The 19926-nt window shown below is 40.0% G+C and overlaps 1 protein-coding gene across 4 annotated transcripts in view; it reads right to left on the minus strand.

Moving 5' to 3' along the window:
- Nucleotides 1-19926, minus strand: part of GALNT11 (polypeptide N-acetylgalactosaminyltransferase 11) — a 52420-nt gene that overhangs the window by 30651 nt on the left and 1843 nt on the right. Inside the window, exons 1-2 of one of the 4 annotated variants that reach the window (XM_005880075.2) lie at nt 14254-14274; nt 7384-7716 (exon numbers count right to left, since the gene is read on the minus strand). In XM_005880075.2, coding sequence (XP_005880137.1) covers nt 7384-7678 — 295 coding nt within the window. In that variant the 5' untranslated portion in view covers nt 7679-7716; nt 14254-14274. Of the gene's footprint in view, nt 1-7383; nt 7717-7970; nt 8131-8515; nt 8590-14253; nt 14275-19926 lie in introns of those variants that run through there. The other 3 variants (XM_005880074.2, XM_005880073.2, XM_005880072.2) reach the window with 3 other exon arrangements.

Raw genomic sequence — 19926 nt, forward strand, 5'->3', positions numbered from 1 at the left:
TGCCTGGCCAGAGGGGCTGATGGCCGTTTTCAGGCTGGCCATGGCCGTGGGCTGGAAGCAGGTATCTGGGATTTATTTATTTATTTATCTTGAAACATTGTAGCCTTGAGCGGAGCGCAGGGCCGGCCAGGGCAGGCAGGAAGCCTGGCTTCTTCCATCGCCAGGGGCAACCTAAGCCTCCTGCTCGCTCCAGCTCTGTGGCTGCCGCCATCTTAGTTGGATTAATTTGCAAATTTGCTCCTGATTGGCTGGTAGGCGTGACTGCTGGGTGTGGCTTGTGGGTGTAGCAGAGGTATGGTCAATTTGCATGTTTCTCTTTTATTAGTGTAGATAATATCCTGCCCCTACTTTTTGTTTCTTTTCCTCTTGACTTCCCTAGTTCAGTGAACCTGCAACAAAGAATTACACATGATCCTTCTCCACACCTATAATTACATGTACAGTTGACCTTAAACAAAGTGGGGGTTAGGGGCACTCACTCCCCACCCAGTAGAAAATCTACTTATAACTTTTGTCTTTCAAAAAACTTAACTACTAATATCCTACTGTTGACTGCCATCATTACCAATGGCATAAACAATTATAAAGAAAATCATAAGGAAGAGAAAATACATGTATAGTACTGTATTGAAAAAAATGTATGTATAGTGGACACATGCACTTCAAACCCATGTTGTTCAAAAGTCAACTGTACATTAGAACTTATAGCAAAAGTCTGTGCCATATTTAGAAAACCAAGAGATAACACTGAAATCTGGAGAAAGTGAAATACAGCTAAAGAGAATGTTGAACAGGAAGCAAATCTTGGGAGTAAGTCTAATCTTCCTCAGAGAATGTTATCTTCATGATCTGCAAGGTTTCATCAGAAAGAGAAAGCTAAAAATAGAAAGTCTTGGTTAAGTGAGTGGGATATATGACTTTTTTTAAAAAAAGAAAGAAAACTACTGACAGCTTAAATGTTTAGAAAACTCTCTGGCACAAGGTCTGAAAGAATAAATTACATCAAGAGCTGTTTTTGTGTTTTCTTTATTTTGGAGGAGTGCAGTGTGGATTGATTTGGAGTGACAAGGTGTTTCCTCTGCAGTTCACACCGATCGCCGGCTCTGCCCCCAGCAGGGGACCCCCATCTCCCGCCATCACTGGCTCCACCCCCCGCCCAGGCCTAATGCCTCTGGCGGAGGCTTTAGGCTTGGGCAGGGGCTCCCCCGCAGCTCCAATGGCTGGCTCCACCCCTGCCCAGGAGCCCCCTGGCTCGGGCCCTTCCTACGCTGCTCAGGGCCCACATGGGGCCTGCCTCGGAGTAACCTGGGTGCCGATGATGTTCCTGGGACCCAGGCCACTGGGTGCCTATGTATGCAAATTAACCGCCATCTTTGTTGGGTTAATTTGCATACTCATCTGATTGGCTGGTGGGCGTAGCGGAGTGACACCAATTTGCATGTTTCTCTTTTATTAGTGTAGATTGTAGTACTATTTTCCATACAAACAACTGTAAGCCTACTTTTGCCCTACCCTGTATATGGAACCAGATTTGTGGTTGGCAGAGATGGGAAGGGGGATGGAGATACTGCATGAAGTTTATCAAAAGGTACAGACTACCAGTTACAAATTCTGGACATGTAATGTATAGCATGGTAACTACAGTGAAGAATACTGTATCATATATTTGAAAGTTGCTAAGAGAGTAGATCTTAAAAACAGGGGTTTAATTTAGCTTAGTTTACCCCTTCCCCTCCACTAACAAAATTACAGCCAAATTTCAATTAATTAACATGCCAGAAAATAAAAACAAAACAAACAAAAAAACATGCCAGAGGAATTATTTCAATTAATTTTATAACTGTCGATTAAATCAGAATACCTATTTTTAAGTTTTGTTGTTGATAATCTTTCTAAGGTGTACTTTGCAGGTACTTTTCCAATTGTTGACAGTACACTATTCAGAAATCAGTGTACATTTAACTATTACTATATTGCCTTACATTAAATCCTTCTAAATTAACTTTTCTTTATAAAGAAATTGAGTGGGGGTTTTCTCAGTTTGGATTATGGCCAAATGTAGACATAAAATTTGCCATTAGTGATATTTAGTGCATTTTCAGTGTTATACAACCATCACAACTACCTAGTCGCAGAATATTTCTGCTACCCCAAAAAGAAACCCTATCACCATAGAACAGTTACTGCCCTTTCCTCCCTCCTCCAGCCCCTGGCAATCACTAATCTCTTTCTGTCTTTTTTAATTTGCCTATTCTAGACATTGTACATAAAAGGAATCACACAATATTTGACCTTTTGTGTTCTCCTTCCTTCACTTACAATGTTTTTAAGATTCACCATAACTTCATATATCATAGCATACATATATCATAACTTCATTTCTTTCTATGCCTGAGTAATACTCAATTGTATCTATACCACATTTTGTTTGTCCTTCCATATCAGTTGATGGACATCTGAGTTGTCTCCACCTTCTGTCCATTCAGAAGAATGCTGCTATAACAATTTGTACACAGCCCTAACCGGTTTGGCTCAGTGGATAGAGCATCGGCCTGCGGACTGAAGGGTCCCAGGTTCGATTCCGGTCAAGGGCATGTACCTTGGTTGCGGGCACATCCCCAGTAGGGGGTGTGCAGGAGGCAGCTGATCGATGTTTCTAACTCTGTATCCCTCTCTCTTCCTCTCTGTAAAAAATCAATAAAATATATTTTTTAAAAAAACAAAAAACAATTTGTACACAAATTTTTGTTTGAACACCTACTTGCAATTCTTTTGAGTATATACCCAGGAATGGAATGAATTGCTAGGTCATACGGTAATTCTATGCTTATTTACTGAGAAACTCTTTTCCACAGTGGCTGTGCCATTTTACATTCATAGCAGCAATATTTGAGCGTTCTAATTTCTCTACATCCTCACCAACACTTACTACTTTCCTTTTAAAAAAATTATAACCATCCTAGAGGATGTATCTCATTGTGGTTGTGGTTTGAATTTCTGTAAAACTAATTATGTTAAACATCTTTTCATGTGCTGGTTGGCTATCTTCTTAGGAGAAATGTCTATGAAATTGGGTATTTGTCTTTTTATTCTTGAGTTGTAAGAGTTCTTTAGATATTCTGGATAATGGACCCCTGTTAGAGATATGGTTTGCAAACATTTTCACCCATTTTTGGGGGGGTTTTCTTCACTTTCTTGGTAGTATTCTTTGATGTTATTAAAGTTTTTAATTTTGATGCAGTCCAATTTATTTTTTCTTTTGTTGCTTGTATTTTTGGTGTCATATCTAAGAAACCATGGCCAAATCCAAGGTCATGAAGATTTATTCCTATGATTTCTTCTAAGGGTTTTATGATTTTAGCTCCTACATTTAGGTCTGATCCAATTTCAGTTAATTTTTATATATGATATGAGGTAGGGGTCCAACTTCATTCCTTTGCATGTGAGAATCTAGTTGTCCCAATGCCATTTGTTGAAAAGACTATTCTCTCCCCATTAAATTGTGTTGGCACCTTCTTTGTTGTTGTTGTTGTTAACCATCACCTGAGGATATTTTCCCATTGATTTTTAGAGTGGAAGGGAGGGGGAGAAAGAGACATACCCATTGGTTGCTTCCCGCATATGCCCCGACCAGGGCCAGAGATCAAACCTGCAACCAGGGTATGTGCCCTTGGCCCGAATTGAACCCAGAACCCTTCAGTCGGAGGGCCGATGCTCTATCCACTGAGCCAAAACAGCTAGGGCCTTGGCACCTTGTTTTTTGAAAATCAATTGACCACAGCTGTCATAGGTTTATTTTATATTTATCAACCATCCACTAATCTATGTCTGTCCTTACACCAGTACCACACTGTTTTGATTACTATAGCTTTGTAGAAGTTTTGAAATCAGGACATATGAGTCATCCAACTTAGTTCTTTTTCAAGATTGTTCTGGAGACTGCTAAATCTCTCAAACAAGCTGCAGCTGATGAAAGTGTGTCCCAAACCTATCAATAAAAGGACGAAGACCCAGCACTAACACCCACTCTGTCTTGCTTCATAGCTGGGCCTTGCCTGGGCACCTCCAAGCCCAATACAAATAGCAAATAGTAGCCCTCTGCAGATCCCTCTGTAGCTCCTGCTGTGTGATCCCAGGCAGTGGCTGACTTTGCACCTCCCTGGAAGCCCTAGAGCCAGTGCACCCAGTGGACAGCTTCAGACCATAGCAGATTACAACTCTACCCATCCACAAGTGACACACTCATGGGGGCAAACTCAGTGAGCACCAAAGCCTTACGGAAGCAAGTCCTGCTCCACAAGGATGTTTCCTGCACAACAGCTCTCTCTCTGTAGTCGCAGCTGGTCCTCACAGCCAATTGGCTTGAAGGTCAACTCCTCCCAGTGATGCCAACAGCAAACAAGGCTCAACTACAAGACTGTGCACACAGCTCACACAGGGGTGCACCTAGAGTGCCCAGCTCAGGTGACTGGGGAGGCTGAACCACTGGGCCCTACAGGACCCCTACTACATAGGCCACTCTACAATTCCAGGAGACATAGTAGCTCTATCTAATACATAGAAACAAACACAGAGATACAGCCAAAATGCAGAGACAAAGAAACATGTCACAAATGAAAGAAATGGAAGCTAGCAAACTACTGGATACAAAGTTCAAAACCATGGTTATAAGGTTACTCAAGGATCTTCATGAGACTTTCAAGGATCTTAGTGAGAATGTCAAAGACATGAAAAACGACCAGTTAGAAATTAAGCATACACTAAGTGAAATAACGAATAATTTACAGGGATTCAACAGTAGAATAGAGGATTCTGAGAATCAAATCAACGATTTGAAATATGAGGAAGCAAAAAACACTGAATCAGAAGAACAAAAAGAAAAAAGAATCCAAAAAGAAAGTGTAAGGAGCCTCTGGCTTCAAGCATACCAACATTCGCATTATGGGGGTGCCAGAAGGAGAAGAGAGAGAGCAAGATATTGAAAACCCATTTGAAGGAATAATAACAGAAAACTTTCCCTACCCGGTGAAAGAAATAAACTTACATGTCCAGGAAGCGCAAGTCCTCTTACAAACAAGAGGAACCCAAAGAGGACTACACCAAGACACATCATAATTAAAACACCAAGGGTTAAAGACCAAGAGAGAATCTTAAAAGCGCCAAGATTTCAAGGGAGCACCCACATGACTGTATCAACAGAAACTTTGCAGGCCAGAAGGGAGTGGCAAGAAATATTCAAAGTGATGAATAGTAAGGACCTACAACCAAGATTATTCTACCCAGCAAAGCTCTCATGTAGAATTGAGGGCCAGATAAAGAGCTTTACAGACAAGAAAAAGCTAAAGGAGTTCATCAACACTAAACCAATATTACATTAAAGGTTAAAGGGTCTTCTTTAAGAAGAGGAAGAGGAGGAAGAGGAGGAAGAGGAGGAAGAGGAGGAGGAGGAGGAGATACAAATATGAACAATAAAATGGCAACAAATGCTAGTACATATCTATCAACAATTGAATCTAAAAAAATCAAAAATAAATGAACAAGAAACCTAATGAACAAATAAACTAGTGAATAAAACAGAATCAGAGGCATGGAAGCATGGAACAGACTGACGAATCTCAGAGGGAAGGAGGGCGGGAAGAGGCCAATCTTTGCCCTTAAGCAAGCCCTGTCCATTGTTTCTGTGCATCTAGGCCAGTGATGGCGAACCTATGACACGCGTGTCAGAGGTGACACGCGAACTCATTTTTTTGGTTGATTTTTCTTTGTTAAATGGCATTTAAATATATAAAATAAATATCAAAAATATAAGTCTTTGTTTCACTATGGTTGCAAAGATCAAAAAATTTCTATATGTGACACGGCACCAGAGTTAAGTTAGGGTTTTTCAAAATGCTGACACGCCGAGCTCAAAAGGTTCGCCATCACTGATCTAGGCTAATACACTTTTGAAATGCCCCCTTTCAGACATCTCAAGAAAGCACATAATCTTAAGTACCCTGTAATTGCATCCCTGAGTTGCTTTTCTTCCACCTCCATGTAATCTTTCGTACATTCCCTCCTTAATTTCTAATGCATAAAAGAAATTGCAAACTGTTATTCTTAGAAGCATTTATCTCCATCCGTTGAGATCTTGATCCCTCTTTTTGGCTCAAATAAATTTTTATAAAACACTAGAGGCTGGTTGGCCGCCGCAGTGAGCGTCATAGCGACCGGTTGTTCCATCATTCTGGTCGCTTGGCTCTTATTTATATAGATTTCTACATGTTTGAATGTTTCTTTATTAGCTGTAATAGATTTTTTGTGTATTCTTTAGGATCTTTTTGAGAATTTAGTTGTTCAGTGAGGCAATTTGGGTTTGTCACTTCAAATAGCAATAATTCTCTCACTGCTTCTTTCTAAGGCAAATATGATAAACCCAACATTACTTCTGTATAAAAGTTTTACCAAAATAACTTTGAATAAGAATTCTTCCCACTAATACTCTTAAAAGTCTACATGGCTATTTGAAAAAGATTAGAAGACGTATTTTATGAAAATGGAGTATTAGCTTCTGTTTCCTATCATTTTAAATTCTTTTAACTTCATGTATTAAAAAATCATTAAATCCTAGAAACTGATTTTATTTTTTTGAAACTATGCTACAAAAATGTTTTAACATTTCCTTTATATTTGTCCATCTTTCAATTTCTTTAAATACTATTTTATGCTTCCATGATAAGATTAAATTCCTTTTAAGTTTTAAAGAAAACCAAAATGGCTCATTTATGCCTTAAAATAAAGTTTGCTAAAACCAGTACTTGAGATTTATAATATTCAAAAACATATACAGTCGATTCTTGCTACCGCCTTGAACAGAATTTTTGAAAAGTTTCTATTTTATACTCAGATTTTATAAAATTCTATATTTATTAAATATTTACAGCAACTTAATTAGTATAAGCAGAAATTAAATATAAGTAATCTCAAATTATTTCTCAACCCAGTGGTTTATGTTGTTTTAACTAATTCTGTAACTTTTAAAAATATCTTAAATAGAGTCAAACATGTTCCCTTATTAAATAATAATAGCAATTAAAATCCTTCCCCACAGGTTCCACTGTCTTTCCAACCACTTAATTTCTCATTTTCTATTCTGGACCTTACTAGTTTTTCCCAAGTCCTCATAAAGTACTGAAGTCAGAATTGGACATATTAGAATATAACTTCTCTCTAATTCTGCAAAATCATAAAGACCTCAGCTAGTTCATGAATGAAATAAACTGGTGGGGGAAAAATGATACATTTCTGATCCCCTGAACAACACATGACTTAAAGAATAATTAAAACTTAAACTTCCAATGATTAGATATTGACATGCTGCTAGCAAAAATCAAATACACTTACCCAATTCAGAAGAGAATTTCATGTTGCCTTTTTCTGCATCTTCAATATGATTATCTATCACATCATCAATCTTGTTTTCTTTGAACTGTAATTCTAATATTCGACTTGGGCCTCGGGTGAAACGGGGATAGAATTTTTTGGGGAATGGCCCATGGGGCCCAGACCCCTTGATGGGCACATTCTTAAGTGGCTGAGTCACTTCACTGAAGTTGAAATAAACAAAAAGCAAAATCGTCCAGGTTGCAGATGTAAAAAGGCATCCATAACAGAAATATCGAACTGTGATGCTTCCCATTATAAACCTAGCATAGCTGAAGGGCCATTTTCAGTTTCCTAAAAGAGAAGGATAGATAAGTTAGACACTTCAGAATATCTGTAAATCATCCACCAAGTTCATATTCAATGTTTCTCAAACCAAGTTGCACTTCTGAACTATTTACTTAGGATCCCTATGCATACTATTAAAGATTCAAATGGAAGAAAATATGAGAATAGCCAAATCAAAAAATAAATGCAACAATTAAAAACACAGGCCAATGAGTTAATGCTCAGAAAACCAACGGCAGCAAAACAGCTGACTTATTCACCTGTCCGCGTTAATGGATACTGCTCCAGCTTTATTCTGGATTGCTTTCAGTGTGGTGTTTTTTCAGATTCTAACTTTTAATGAGGGAAATACCAGTCCAACATGTGTGATGACAATACATCTAAGATCCCTTCCAACTATAAAATTACAACTCTTTTAACCCAAGGATCTTAAAATCTGTTATTAAAAATAAGCAACTAAAAAAATAGTTCTACTTTCTAATCAAAGATTAAGCCTACCCTAATGCCTACTCTAGATTAAACAGTTACATTTTAAATAACCAAAAGCGCTGTGGACTAAAAGGGGCCACATGCTAACCTGACTAACTCAGGGAAGGCCTGCGTGGCAGCCTTGCAAACTCAACAGACCTAACGTAACCACAAAGGATGATCTGAAATTAAAACCTTTAATTAAAAAGCCGTTTATAGTGGACTAGAGGCCTGGCACACAAATTTTGTGCATGGGTAGGGTCACTAGGCCTAGCCTGCGATCAGGGCCATATTCCCCAACTGCCCACAGCCAGCCCCACCCCCCACTGCCACCCACCTCCGGTTCCCCGTTCGCCATCGGGTGTTCGGAGCCTGCTGGTCGGGGAGAGGGACCAAGAGGTTGGCTGTTCCCTCCCGCTTGCCGGCCCCGCCCCCGCTGCAGGTCACCCTCTGTGTGGGGCAACCCTCAGGTGTGGGCCTTGGCCTGGCACTGCCTGCGTCCCCCGCCACCCACTCCCGGTTCCCCATTCGCCATCGGGCAATCAGAGCCTGCTGGCCGGGGAATGTGACCAAGAGGTGGTCAGTGTACCTCATAGTGACTGGTCAAGCGGTCATTCTGGTCATTCTGCCGTTAGGGTCAATTTGCATATTACCTTTTTATTATTATATAGGATTATGTCCTAGGCCAGTATCTTCCCTGACAAAGATCAACTTAGATCTTTACTGAGCCTATTGTCTTTTTGAATCTAAGATAACAGAACTTTGGAAAGTCAGGGTAACTTTTAACTTCCCCTTTTCTGGACCCCTCTGGGCACAACATATGGCGCCAGGGCGGGGACTACAAATCCCTCATTGTTATTGTTATCGTGTTAATTGTTGACTGTTATCTATCCTGTACCCACCTAAGTAAAAGAAGCATGGTGTCTATCATTTTATCTTTTATCCAATCCTAGAGGTTTCCTGGCTTTGCTTTCCCTCCCTAATCTATCACAAATGGATTCCCTCTAACCCACTTACATCTCCACCTTAGATGGTAAAATAGGTGAAAAACCCCATTCTCTAGAGCATTATCTCAATTTGTTGAGCTTCTGCTTCCCAGCAATTGTCGACAGTTTGACTCAAATAAACTCACAAAAATTCTTTACAGACTCGAATGTTTTCATATGTTAACAGAGTTCAAATAATTCTATTTCCCCTCTCCTTATGATGTCCTATAAACAACAGAATATCGAACCAATTCAGGTTTCTCTCACATCGATAGTTCTCTATCTTTCCCTCTCTCTTCCACTCTCTCTAAAAATCAATGGAAATATGTCCCTCCCTCTCCCAGGTATTTTTCTGGGAGGCAATCAAGTTGGCTGCCCTGTTTGAAAAAAAAAACCAATGGAAAAATATCCTCGGGTGAGGATTAAAAAACAAACAAATAACATAGCACTGAAGTTTTCCCTACTGTCAGGTGGAAGGGAAGCCCGGGAATGGATGCATGCCACCGCAAGGCAGATGGGACGGAGATAATGGACCCTCCCAGGAGGCGGGAACTTCCTCAACTCATGCCCCCCGCCCCTCACCAAACACCTGTATAAAAAGAAGTGACCCCCTCCCTGCTGGCACGAATTCACTGGCCCTGCCTTTGGGGCTTGTAGGGCTCGCCTGAGAACGAGGATTAAACCTTCTCCTTTCCCTTTTCTGACCGGCTTGATTCTGTTTCCTGCGTCAGGAACTTTACACCTACACTTTTTGATATCTGATCTTCATGGAGGCCTCACAAAACTTCCTGAGGAATTCTCTGTAAAGAGACCAACATACATACAAAATAGTCTCACAGAATATTAGGGCACAGAAACCCTATATAAGTAATGTACAAATAGAAGAAATCTATGAAGAGTTACTAATGCATTACTCCTTATTTCTACAGTATGAAATAATTTTAGAAATAGTAGTATTACCACCACCCCAAATCCAAACAAAGCAAATCAGCAGTGTTTAAGTCCAACTTCAAAAATTAAGCTGCTAGTACGTTATGCCACAAGTCTAGAAGATGGTCGGTAAATAGCTCAATTCTTGCTAACCAAGTAGCTATTTTACCACATGTCAATTCAAAAGCTTAAAAAACAAACAAAACAACAGCAACACCCAAACAAACAAAAACTCTCCCACTACAATAATACCAAAGAAGCGGGAAATGACTGCAGCTCAGAAGGAAAGTCAGGCACCAGTGAAAGTGCTGTCCTGTCAGCTGTTAGCAAATGAAAGAAATGCACATAAAAACAACTGCTTTATTTAGAAGTGAAAGAAAATATTCTCTAAGCAATGTGAATGGAGCCATCAAAGAAAATAAGACAAAAGGTTGCAAATTTGCCACTTTGCAACAAAAATGTAAAGAATAGAGACATTTAGGTAAAACATTAGATTTTTAAACTAAAATACATTCTAAGTTCCTAAAATATTCACTTGAGGGTAGGCAAAAACCAAGCAAACAACATCAAAAACAAAAGTACCATTTCTTGAAAAGGCCATGGAATTCTGAAGTACACAGGCTGCTGATTCCAATAAGAAACTATACATTTAAGGAGCCAATCCCTTCTTCAACTATATAATGAGATTTCTATTTAGATTGTTTCCTCAAACCATTCTAGGCCTTCCCACTTCCACATTGGCCACCTTAAACCCAAACACAGAAGGGAACCATGCAAAAGGGACAGAGAGGGGAAAGCCAACCAATTCTTCCTTAACCACAGGAAGAAGCCAGAGGACTCTTCCATCAAGCAGCTCTGACCAATAGATGGACACTCTGACATTAATTCACATCTTTTCCTTTACCCCAAGTCCCACCAGCTTGTTGGGCAATGTCCAGAGCCCTTCAAAACCCATCTTTAAAATTTCTTCATTCATGTACCTCCTCTAACCGTCACCCATATTCTATTTAAGTAACCCTGCCCCTACCCTGATTCACCATCGTTTGGAACTCATCTAATAAATAACCTCTTAAATCTTAAATTAAAGCCACACTCTGCCCACAACCCTCACTTCCCAGCGGTGTCAGTCTTCTCCACGCTACACTACTCTTCAACTTCACTGCAGACAAAGTCCAGTCACTCAACTTTTCCTTTCTTGTACAGCTTATATTTCTTTTGTTTCTGTGTCCAGGTACACATCCCTTAATGTCTTTACTTTTTTCTCTATTTGCTTGGAACATGTTGGATAATATTAGAAAGTGCTAAATGCTAAGGGGTAAAATAAGACAGGGAAGAGCAATACGAAGTGGAAGAGGGTGTGTGAAATTTTAGGTAGATGGCCAGGGAAAGTCTCACTGAGAAGGTGATACTTGAATCAAGGCCTGAACAAATCAGTAAGTACTACAAATACCTGGGAAAGAGCTGTCCATGCAAGGAAGCAAAAGCAAAGACCCTCAAAAATAAGTGCCTGGTGGGGTCAAAGAGTATGCATCATGTAGACCACATGCTCTGGTCACAAGACAACCACACAGATTAAAAACCAATCAATGACAAAAAAAATAACTAGAAAAATGAAACATATAAATGGAAATTAGAAATTATTTAGAACCAAATAGTGAAAATACTTTTCAAAACTTATGAGATAAAGCAAACACCAAATTTAACTGTCTAAGAAATTAAAACCTCCAAACAAAAATCAAAATCTGAACATTTAATCTAATCTGTGCTAACAAAATAATGAATCCAGCATCTACAAAGTCTGTTTGCTATTCCTTCCATAGGCAATTACCTAGGTCAAAGCAAATGTTTAAAGGTCAGTTAATACCAAAACTAGAGAACAAATTCTTTCAATAATAAACTTGAATAGTTAAGTAATCCAAAACTTCAACAGTTAGATATCACTGTAATATATTTTTCAAAAGGTAAATGAATAAAAGGATAACCAGTTGTGTACACGAACTTTCAGGGAAATAAGGCAGTATGGTTTTATGTTTTTCTTTAGTCATGGTCTGGTAGTTGCTCAGGGACACCTGTAAGTTGAGAATCAGGGTTTTGCCAGGGGAATACAGAAGAATGAGGAGAGGTATGTGCAATGTGCTGATTAGAATGACAGACCACAGGTCAAAGCCAGGCAAGGAGAAATGTAAGGAGGTGGAAGAATGGAGCAGGATGAAAACTATGGATGGGCTAATGTATTAGAGGTCCTGATGTGGCTGAATAATTGCTGAAGTTATGTTACCTGAGAGAGTGATCTGGAAAGACTGAGTGTTGTGGTTGGAAAATGAGCTGCCAACACTCAGACTGTGGAGAGGTACAACTAGTGATATATCCTTTCCAGATACAGAACTAGAGATTTTCTAAGAACAATTTGCCTACAGTGCAGGCACACCTGAAAACCAAACTTATTATTGCTACTGTTAGCATCTACTGTTGTTATATAAAAAACTAGTGGCCCAGTACACAAAATTCATGCACATTAAAAGGGAATTAATTAGAGGAAATAATTTAATATTGCTATTTGCCCTTTCTCTATAATAGAAGTGTCAGAAATGAAAGAAAATTAGTAAAATGTGTATGAAAATCTCCCTCCTGTCAGAGTCTGGGGCACACTGCAGGACCCAGAGTCAAGTCCCCGCCCACCTGCACACACCACGAAATCGCACGAGACCCAGACCCGGCCGGCCCCCCCCCCGTCAAGCCCCACAGGGCGGGGGGCGCAGCCTCAGGTCCCCCGGCCTGGCGCCAGGGTGGGAGGCATGGCCTCAGGTCCCCCCTCAAGCCCCGCCAGGCTGGGAGGCACAGCCTCAGGTCCACCAGCCCAGCACTGGGCGGAAGGTGCGGCCTCAGGTTCCCCAGCGTGGCCTCAGGTCCCCCGGCCCTGGCACAAGGGCGTGACGACCATTTGCATATTAGCTCTTTATTATATAGGATTATATAGGATGTGTTGTGGCACATTAGATCACAGAAGTCTAAAGTGTCCTGAGATCTCAATCCATTTAAATCCCTGCATCATTATCAGATTAGAATGAGGGGTATTTCTCAACAGCACAATAATTTGAGCTAAGACCCATTTTGGGATGCTTTTCACGGTCAGTTTCTCTCAACAAAGAATGCAGCATACACCAGCTACTAAATTATGCTCCATAAAGTAGTTAAATCATGTCAAGTTCACTGAGACAATTCCTGTTATGCAAAGTCACTCTATACATGATACTTTAAATCAGCGGTTGCCAACTGGTGGTCTGCAGATCACTGGTGGTCCGTGAGGTCCAAAAGGTTGGCGACCACTGCTTTAAATCATTCCATTAATCTTCTATTCATAGTCTATAAAAATACTGAAGAATCCAACATTTTTTTTCTGAAAAATCATGAAATAATCCTAAAGGAAAGGCTAATATCTACCACAGTAGGAGCTCTATATGCCAGACACCATGAAAGGTGCTAGGGATTTGTATTTCAGGCTCTATCATACTAAGAAAAAAAAAAATTCAGAAAATAAAGATGAGCAAAAAATTAAAAACCACCTGAAATCTCACCACTATTAATGTTTTGCTATAAATTCTACTACTTATTTTTAATCTTTCCATATTAGCTATAAAACGTTATACCACTATCGGCACTTACTGAAAAATAAATTTAATGAACTCAGGTTAGTGGCATTATTGATACTTTTCTGGTTACTTTGCTTTATTTAAAACATTTTCTACAAAGAACATATGTATGCCTTTAATAATCAAGGCAAAAAAAATATTAGGAAAAAAATTCCTAACTTAAAAAATATAAGAACAGATTGGAGAGGATTAAATGTTAAGGCTTTGAATCTCAGAAGCAAATGGGGATTTTAGCTAAAATGAAGTTATTTAATCCCATTAATTTGTCAAAAATTTAAGAATAAAATCTGAACAATGAACATTCTAAAGCATAATTTGAAAAACTGTTTTTCTTCTATGAACCACTAACTAGTTTGAAATTTGTGTGCCTTTCACTGTTCATCATTTTTTTACTACAAGACTAATGCAACATTCTAAACAAGACAGCTTTCATTTTCCTTTAATACAAAATAATTGTTATAATATTTAATGAAGTTTAAGATGTCTACCTTTAAATGTTACATTTTTACCTTTGAGTAGTTTCCAGCTATTTTCTCGTCAGGATACTCTCTATTCCAAAGTGTCAAACAGCAAACATTTGTTAGGTTTTTCCATAAAAGAGACACATCGGATTTTAATTCAGCTAGTCATGTGAGTACAAATACTGATTTACAACAGTGCCCTTCCTAAATACCCCTGTGAAATTACCAGGTGATGACAACACAAAAGCACACATTATTTCTCATTTGTTATCTGCCCTGTAAGACTAGAAGAAAACATTGCCACCAACATGTTTCATAATAGCAAATAAGAGATTATTGAATGAGAAAAGGTTCAGAGCAAATTCCAGACATCATATGCTCTCCAGAAATAATCAACCCTTTGACATCCTCTGATATTTATGAATCTCCTCTAAGAAAATCTAAGGAGAACATAAACCTATGTAGTGTCTCTATTTTATAACTCAAATGCAAAGGAAAACTGCATGCTGATATTGATGGGAGAAAGAAGCAAAATTAATTAAATGCTAAAAAACAAACTAAAAGGACAGACAACATGACAAAGCACCTAAAATAGCCAAACCTGGGATATCTACTTGGTCAGTGAATATGGGCTGGTAGAGGCTAACCATTACTCTTTAATGCCCTGTCCGATCTAATGCCCAAGCAGAAAAGAGAAGCTCTCCCTGGTTAAGACAAGGAGAGGACAATAAGGAGAGGACATAAACACTTCATGGAATCATTACATTGCAGATCTTTCTAACCATACATTCTACTATAAATATTTAATCTGCTTTATTGGGATGTCATATTTTAATAACTCATTTCTGACCCTATGTGCCACTCAAGGAAATACCCTGACTGCACCTGTATTTATCTAAACAAAACAGCTCATATTATGTCAACACAGGGGTCATAAAATCAAATGTAGTCAGAAGACAACCAGATAAATGAGGAAAAAGAGAGAAAACGTAAGAGCGGTGGAAGTAACAGGGCATGTCCCTCACCTAAAGAAATCATTTGATCCAGTGATCCTACTTCTAGGAATATTATCCTAAAGAAAATGAAACACCAATCAGAAAGAATGTATGCATCCCTATGTTCATAGCAGCACAATCTACAATAGCTAAGATCTGGAAACAGCCCAAGTGCCCATCAGTAGATGAGTGGATAAAAAAGCTGTGGTTACCCTAACCGGTTTGGCTCAGTGGATAGAGCGTCGGCCTGCGGACTCAAAGGTCCCAGGTTCGATTCCGGCCAAGGGCATGTACCTTGGTTGCGGGCACATCCCAGTAGGGAGTGTGCAGGAGGCAGCTGATCTATGTTTCTCTCTCATTGATGTTTCTAACTCTCTAGCCCTCTCCCTTCCTCTCTGTAAAAAATCAATAAATTAAAAAAAAAAAAAGAAATAGCGATGGAGCTGCCCTGTGTCCCCGACCACGCGCTCGACACGGAGAATGAAATCATGGCGAAGAGGCCCTGGCCGGCAGCTCCGTTGGTTGGAGCGTCATCGCGATGTGTCCAGGTTGCAGGTTCGAGCCCAGGTCAGGGCACATACAAGAGCCAACCAGTGAGTGTGTAAATGTGTGGAACAGCAAAGCAATGTGGTTCTCTCTCGCTCTAAAAAGAGAAAAAAAAAAATCAGCCCGGCTGGTGTGGCTCAGTGGTTGAGCGCTCATGGACACAGCAGGCGGTGGGGGCGGGATAGAAGGGGTCAATGGGGGGAAAAGGGAGACATATGTAATACTTTCAACAATGAAGATTTAATTAAAATAAAAAGAAATTTAAATTCCAAAATTGCAAAAGCTCTGTTGATCAGCCAGCCTCCATAAAATAAATAGTATGAAAACACTTAGGAACCCCAAAATTATGCAAGCTATTATCTCTTGTTCTCATTCTGCCCACAAAAAGGGGATTAAACCCAAAATACATCTAAAGAGGGTGATCACCCTGAAGAGAACTCAATCTTAACTTTCCTATAATCCAATCCCTGCCTTGCTTTCTTCTCCCTTCATATAATCTTCTTTATGTCCCCTCCTTAATTCCAAATGCATAAAAGAAGCTACAAACACATTTTTTAAAATATATATTTTTTTATTTCAGAGAGGAAGAGAGATAGAAACATCAATGATGAGAGGGAATCATTGATTGGCTGCCTCCTGCATGTCAGACCAACCCCGCAACCCAGGCATGTGCACTTGACCAAAATCGACCCCGGGACCCCTCAGGCCACAGGCCAATACTCTAACCACCAAGCCAAACCAGTTAGGGCTACAAACACATTTCTTGAAAGCATTTTTCTCTGTTGAGATCTTGGTTCCAGGAATATCCTCTGTTTGGCTCAAATTACTATAAAAATTTTCTACAGGTTTGGGTGTTCTTAGGTCAACAAAATTAAAAATAGAACTAGCCCTGACCAGCACTGAGTAATGGTTAGAGCACTGGCCCGAGGACCAAAGGGTATAGGGTTCGATTCCCAGTCAAGGGCATGTACATGGGTTGCAGGTTAAACCCCCAGGCGCCTGCAGGAGGCAACCAACCAACCAATGTGTCTCTCTCACATCAGATTTCTTTTTTTTCTCTCCTTCTCTCTCTGTTACAGGCAAAAATAGAATATTGGGGACTAGCTATAAGATACTAGAGGCCCGATGCACAAAATTAGTGCAAGGTGTTCGGCCATTGCAATCCCTCGTAGCCTCGGCCAGCCCTCGCAGCCCCGGCTTCATCCAGAAGGTCATTCTTCTGTTGGGTCTAATTAGCATATTATCTCTTTATTATATAGGATATTAACCTTGATTGTTTTGTTCTAATGAAAGAAAGTACATTCTGCTCTAGCTGGTTTGGCTCAGTGGATAGAGCATCAGCCTGCAGACTGAAGGGTCCCGGGTTCAATTCCAGTCAAGGGCACATACCTGGGTCCCGGGCTCCATCCCCAGTATGGGGTGTGCAGGAGGCAACCAATCAATGATTCCATGTCATCATTGATGTTTCACTCTCTCTCTTCCTCTCCTTTCCTCTCTGAAATCAATAAAAATATATTTAAAAAAAAGAAAGAAAGCACATTTTAACCTGACCTGGGTGTTAACCTTGGAATGTGGTCCATTCTTATTGGAGAACTGCCTATTATCATGGAAAGATTAACAACCTTGTTACCCAAACAATGGAGTCCTGCCCCAGCCAAGTTGTCTTCTTCTTCACTCCTGTAATACCCATTTTGAATGCCTATTCTTATTCCTTTGCCTAGTTCCCCAAGTAATCTTGGTCCTACCCCGTATAAGCAGCTGGCTTATGAGGGAATACAGAGCAGATTTTCGTGGATGTCCTGCTGCTTTCCCATACTGCTGGCAGTATTGGAATAAATGCTCATATGGTTCAAATCTGTCTCTGCTTAATTGGTTCAAGTACTGACAGGCAGCCCAGACCCACTGGTTGTCTAGTTTGATCTCCCTCTCCCTTCCTCCTTCCCACTCTCTTTTTAAAAGTAAATAAGTAAATAAATAAATAAAATCATCCAGCCAGTATGGGTCAGTGGTTGAGTATTGACCCATGAACCAAGAAGTCGCTGGTTCAATACCTGGTCAGGGACATGACCAGGTTGCAGGCTCAATCCCCAATAGGGAGCATGCAAGAGGCAGCCAATCAATGATGTTTCTCTCTCTATCCGCCCTTCCTCTCTCTCTAAAATCAATAAAAACTTATTTTAAAAATAAATAAGGAAAGAAAAAAATCAAGGGAAAAAATATCCTTAGGTGAGGACTAACAAAAAACAAAAAATAGATTTACATACTACACAACTTACATACTAGACAACCTACACTGGTGATAGATTAGGAAGGCTTTCTCCCACCTTCCTAATCTATCATCAATGGATTTCATGTAACCTACTTATGTCTCCTCCTTTGTAATGTATAAAACAAGATTTTAAAAATGCCATTCTTTGGAGCATTATCCCAATACATTGAGATTCTGTTTCCCAGCAGTTGCCAACAGTTTGGCTCAAATAAACATAAAAATTCTTTACAGGTTTGAATTTTTTTACATTAACACTAGCAATTCCACTTCTGGGTATTTATCCTAAAAATCCAAAACACTAATTTGAAAAGATATATACACCCCTATGTTCACTGCAGCATTCTTTACAATAGCCAAAATATGGAAGCAACCTAAGTGTCCAAATGGATAAAGAAGTGGTGCATGTATACAATGGAATATTACTAAGCAGTAAAAAAAGAATGAAATCTTGCCATGTGCTACAACATGGATGGACTTAGAGGGTATTATGCTGTTAGGTGAGTCAGACAGAGAAAGACAAATACCGTGTTATTTCACATTTATGTGGAATCTAAAAAAACAATAAATGAACAAATAAGACAGAAATGATACAGAGAACTGATAGTCTCCAGATGGGAGGTGGGTTAGGGAGATCTTGGTGAAAAAGGAAAAAGGGATTAAGAAGTACAAATTGATAGTTATAACAATAGTCATGCAGATATAAAGTACAGTATAGGGAGTACCTTATATAATAAAAGCCTAATATGCTAAGTGTCCAACTGTTAGTTTGACCGACCAGTCGCTATGACATGCACTGACCATCAGGGGACAGACACTCCAACTGGCAGGTTAGCTTGCTGCTGGGGTCCGGCCGATCGGGACTGGGCAAGACAGTCCTGGGCTGGACACGCCCTGGATGAATCAGTGCACAGGGCCGTTTCTGCCCGACCCCCTGCAGGCCAGGCTGAGGGACCCCACCAGTGTACGAATCCATGCACTGGGCCTCTAGTGGTTAATAATGTAGATGTTAAGAGATGTCCAAACCTGTAGAGAATTTTTATGAGTTTTTTTGAGCCAAACTGACAGCATATGCTGGGGAATAGGATCTCAAATGCTCCCAAGTATAACAGTACAGCAGTTTCTTTTTTTTGCTTCTTTTTTAAAAAAATATATTTTTGATTTCAGAGAAGAAGGGATGGGGGAAGAGAGAAATATCAATGATGACAGAGAATCACTAATTGGCTGCCTCCTGCATGCCCCCTACCGGGGACTGAACCTGCAACCGGGCATGTGCCCTTGACCAGAATCGAACCAGTCCACAGGACGACGCTCTATTCACTGAGAGAAACTGGCTAGGGTTGCAGTTTCTTTTATGCATCTGAAATTAAGGAGGGAAAAGGGAACATTACGTGAAGGTGGGAGAAAGCAAGGCATACAGGGATTGGATTATAGGACAGTTAAGATTATTTGCTTTCTCTCGAGAGTGGTTAAGTCTTAGTCTGAAAGGGTGGCTCATGCATTAGAAGGATGGGTCTATAAAAAAAAAGGAGGAGGATGGGTCTAAAAAGAGGCATTTCTAAGGTGTGTGAACCTAGATATAAAAACAATGGTCGGGCTTGCTTACAGCAAAGATAAACCCCTTACTAAAGTCATTATATTCCTGGGACATGACTACCCCCACCATGACCTGTCCAGTTAGGAATTTATGATCAGATCACCCTGTGTGGTTACTTCCCATAAAACCCCCTTTTTTTGGTCCACACTTCATAAGGTATATAAACGTATAATCACTATATTATACTAGTACTAGGGGCCCAGTGCACAAAAATTTGTGCACTGGGGGGGGAGGGGGGGGTCCCTCAGCCCAGCCTGTGCCCTCTCGCAGTCTGGGACCCCTCAGGAGATAACGACCTGCTGGCTTAGGCCTGCTCC

The sequence above is a fragment of the Myotis brandtii genome, unplaced genomic scaffold (genome assembly GCF_000412655.1).
Source record: "Myotis brandtii unplaced genomic scaffold, ASM41265v1 scaffold624, whole genome shotgun sequence".
In the NCBI taxonomy this organism is placed as follows: Eukaryota; Metazoa; Chordata; class Mammalia; order Chiroptera; family Vespertilionidae; genus Myotis; species Myotis brandtii.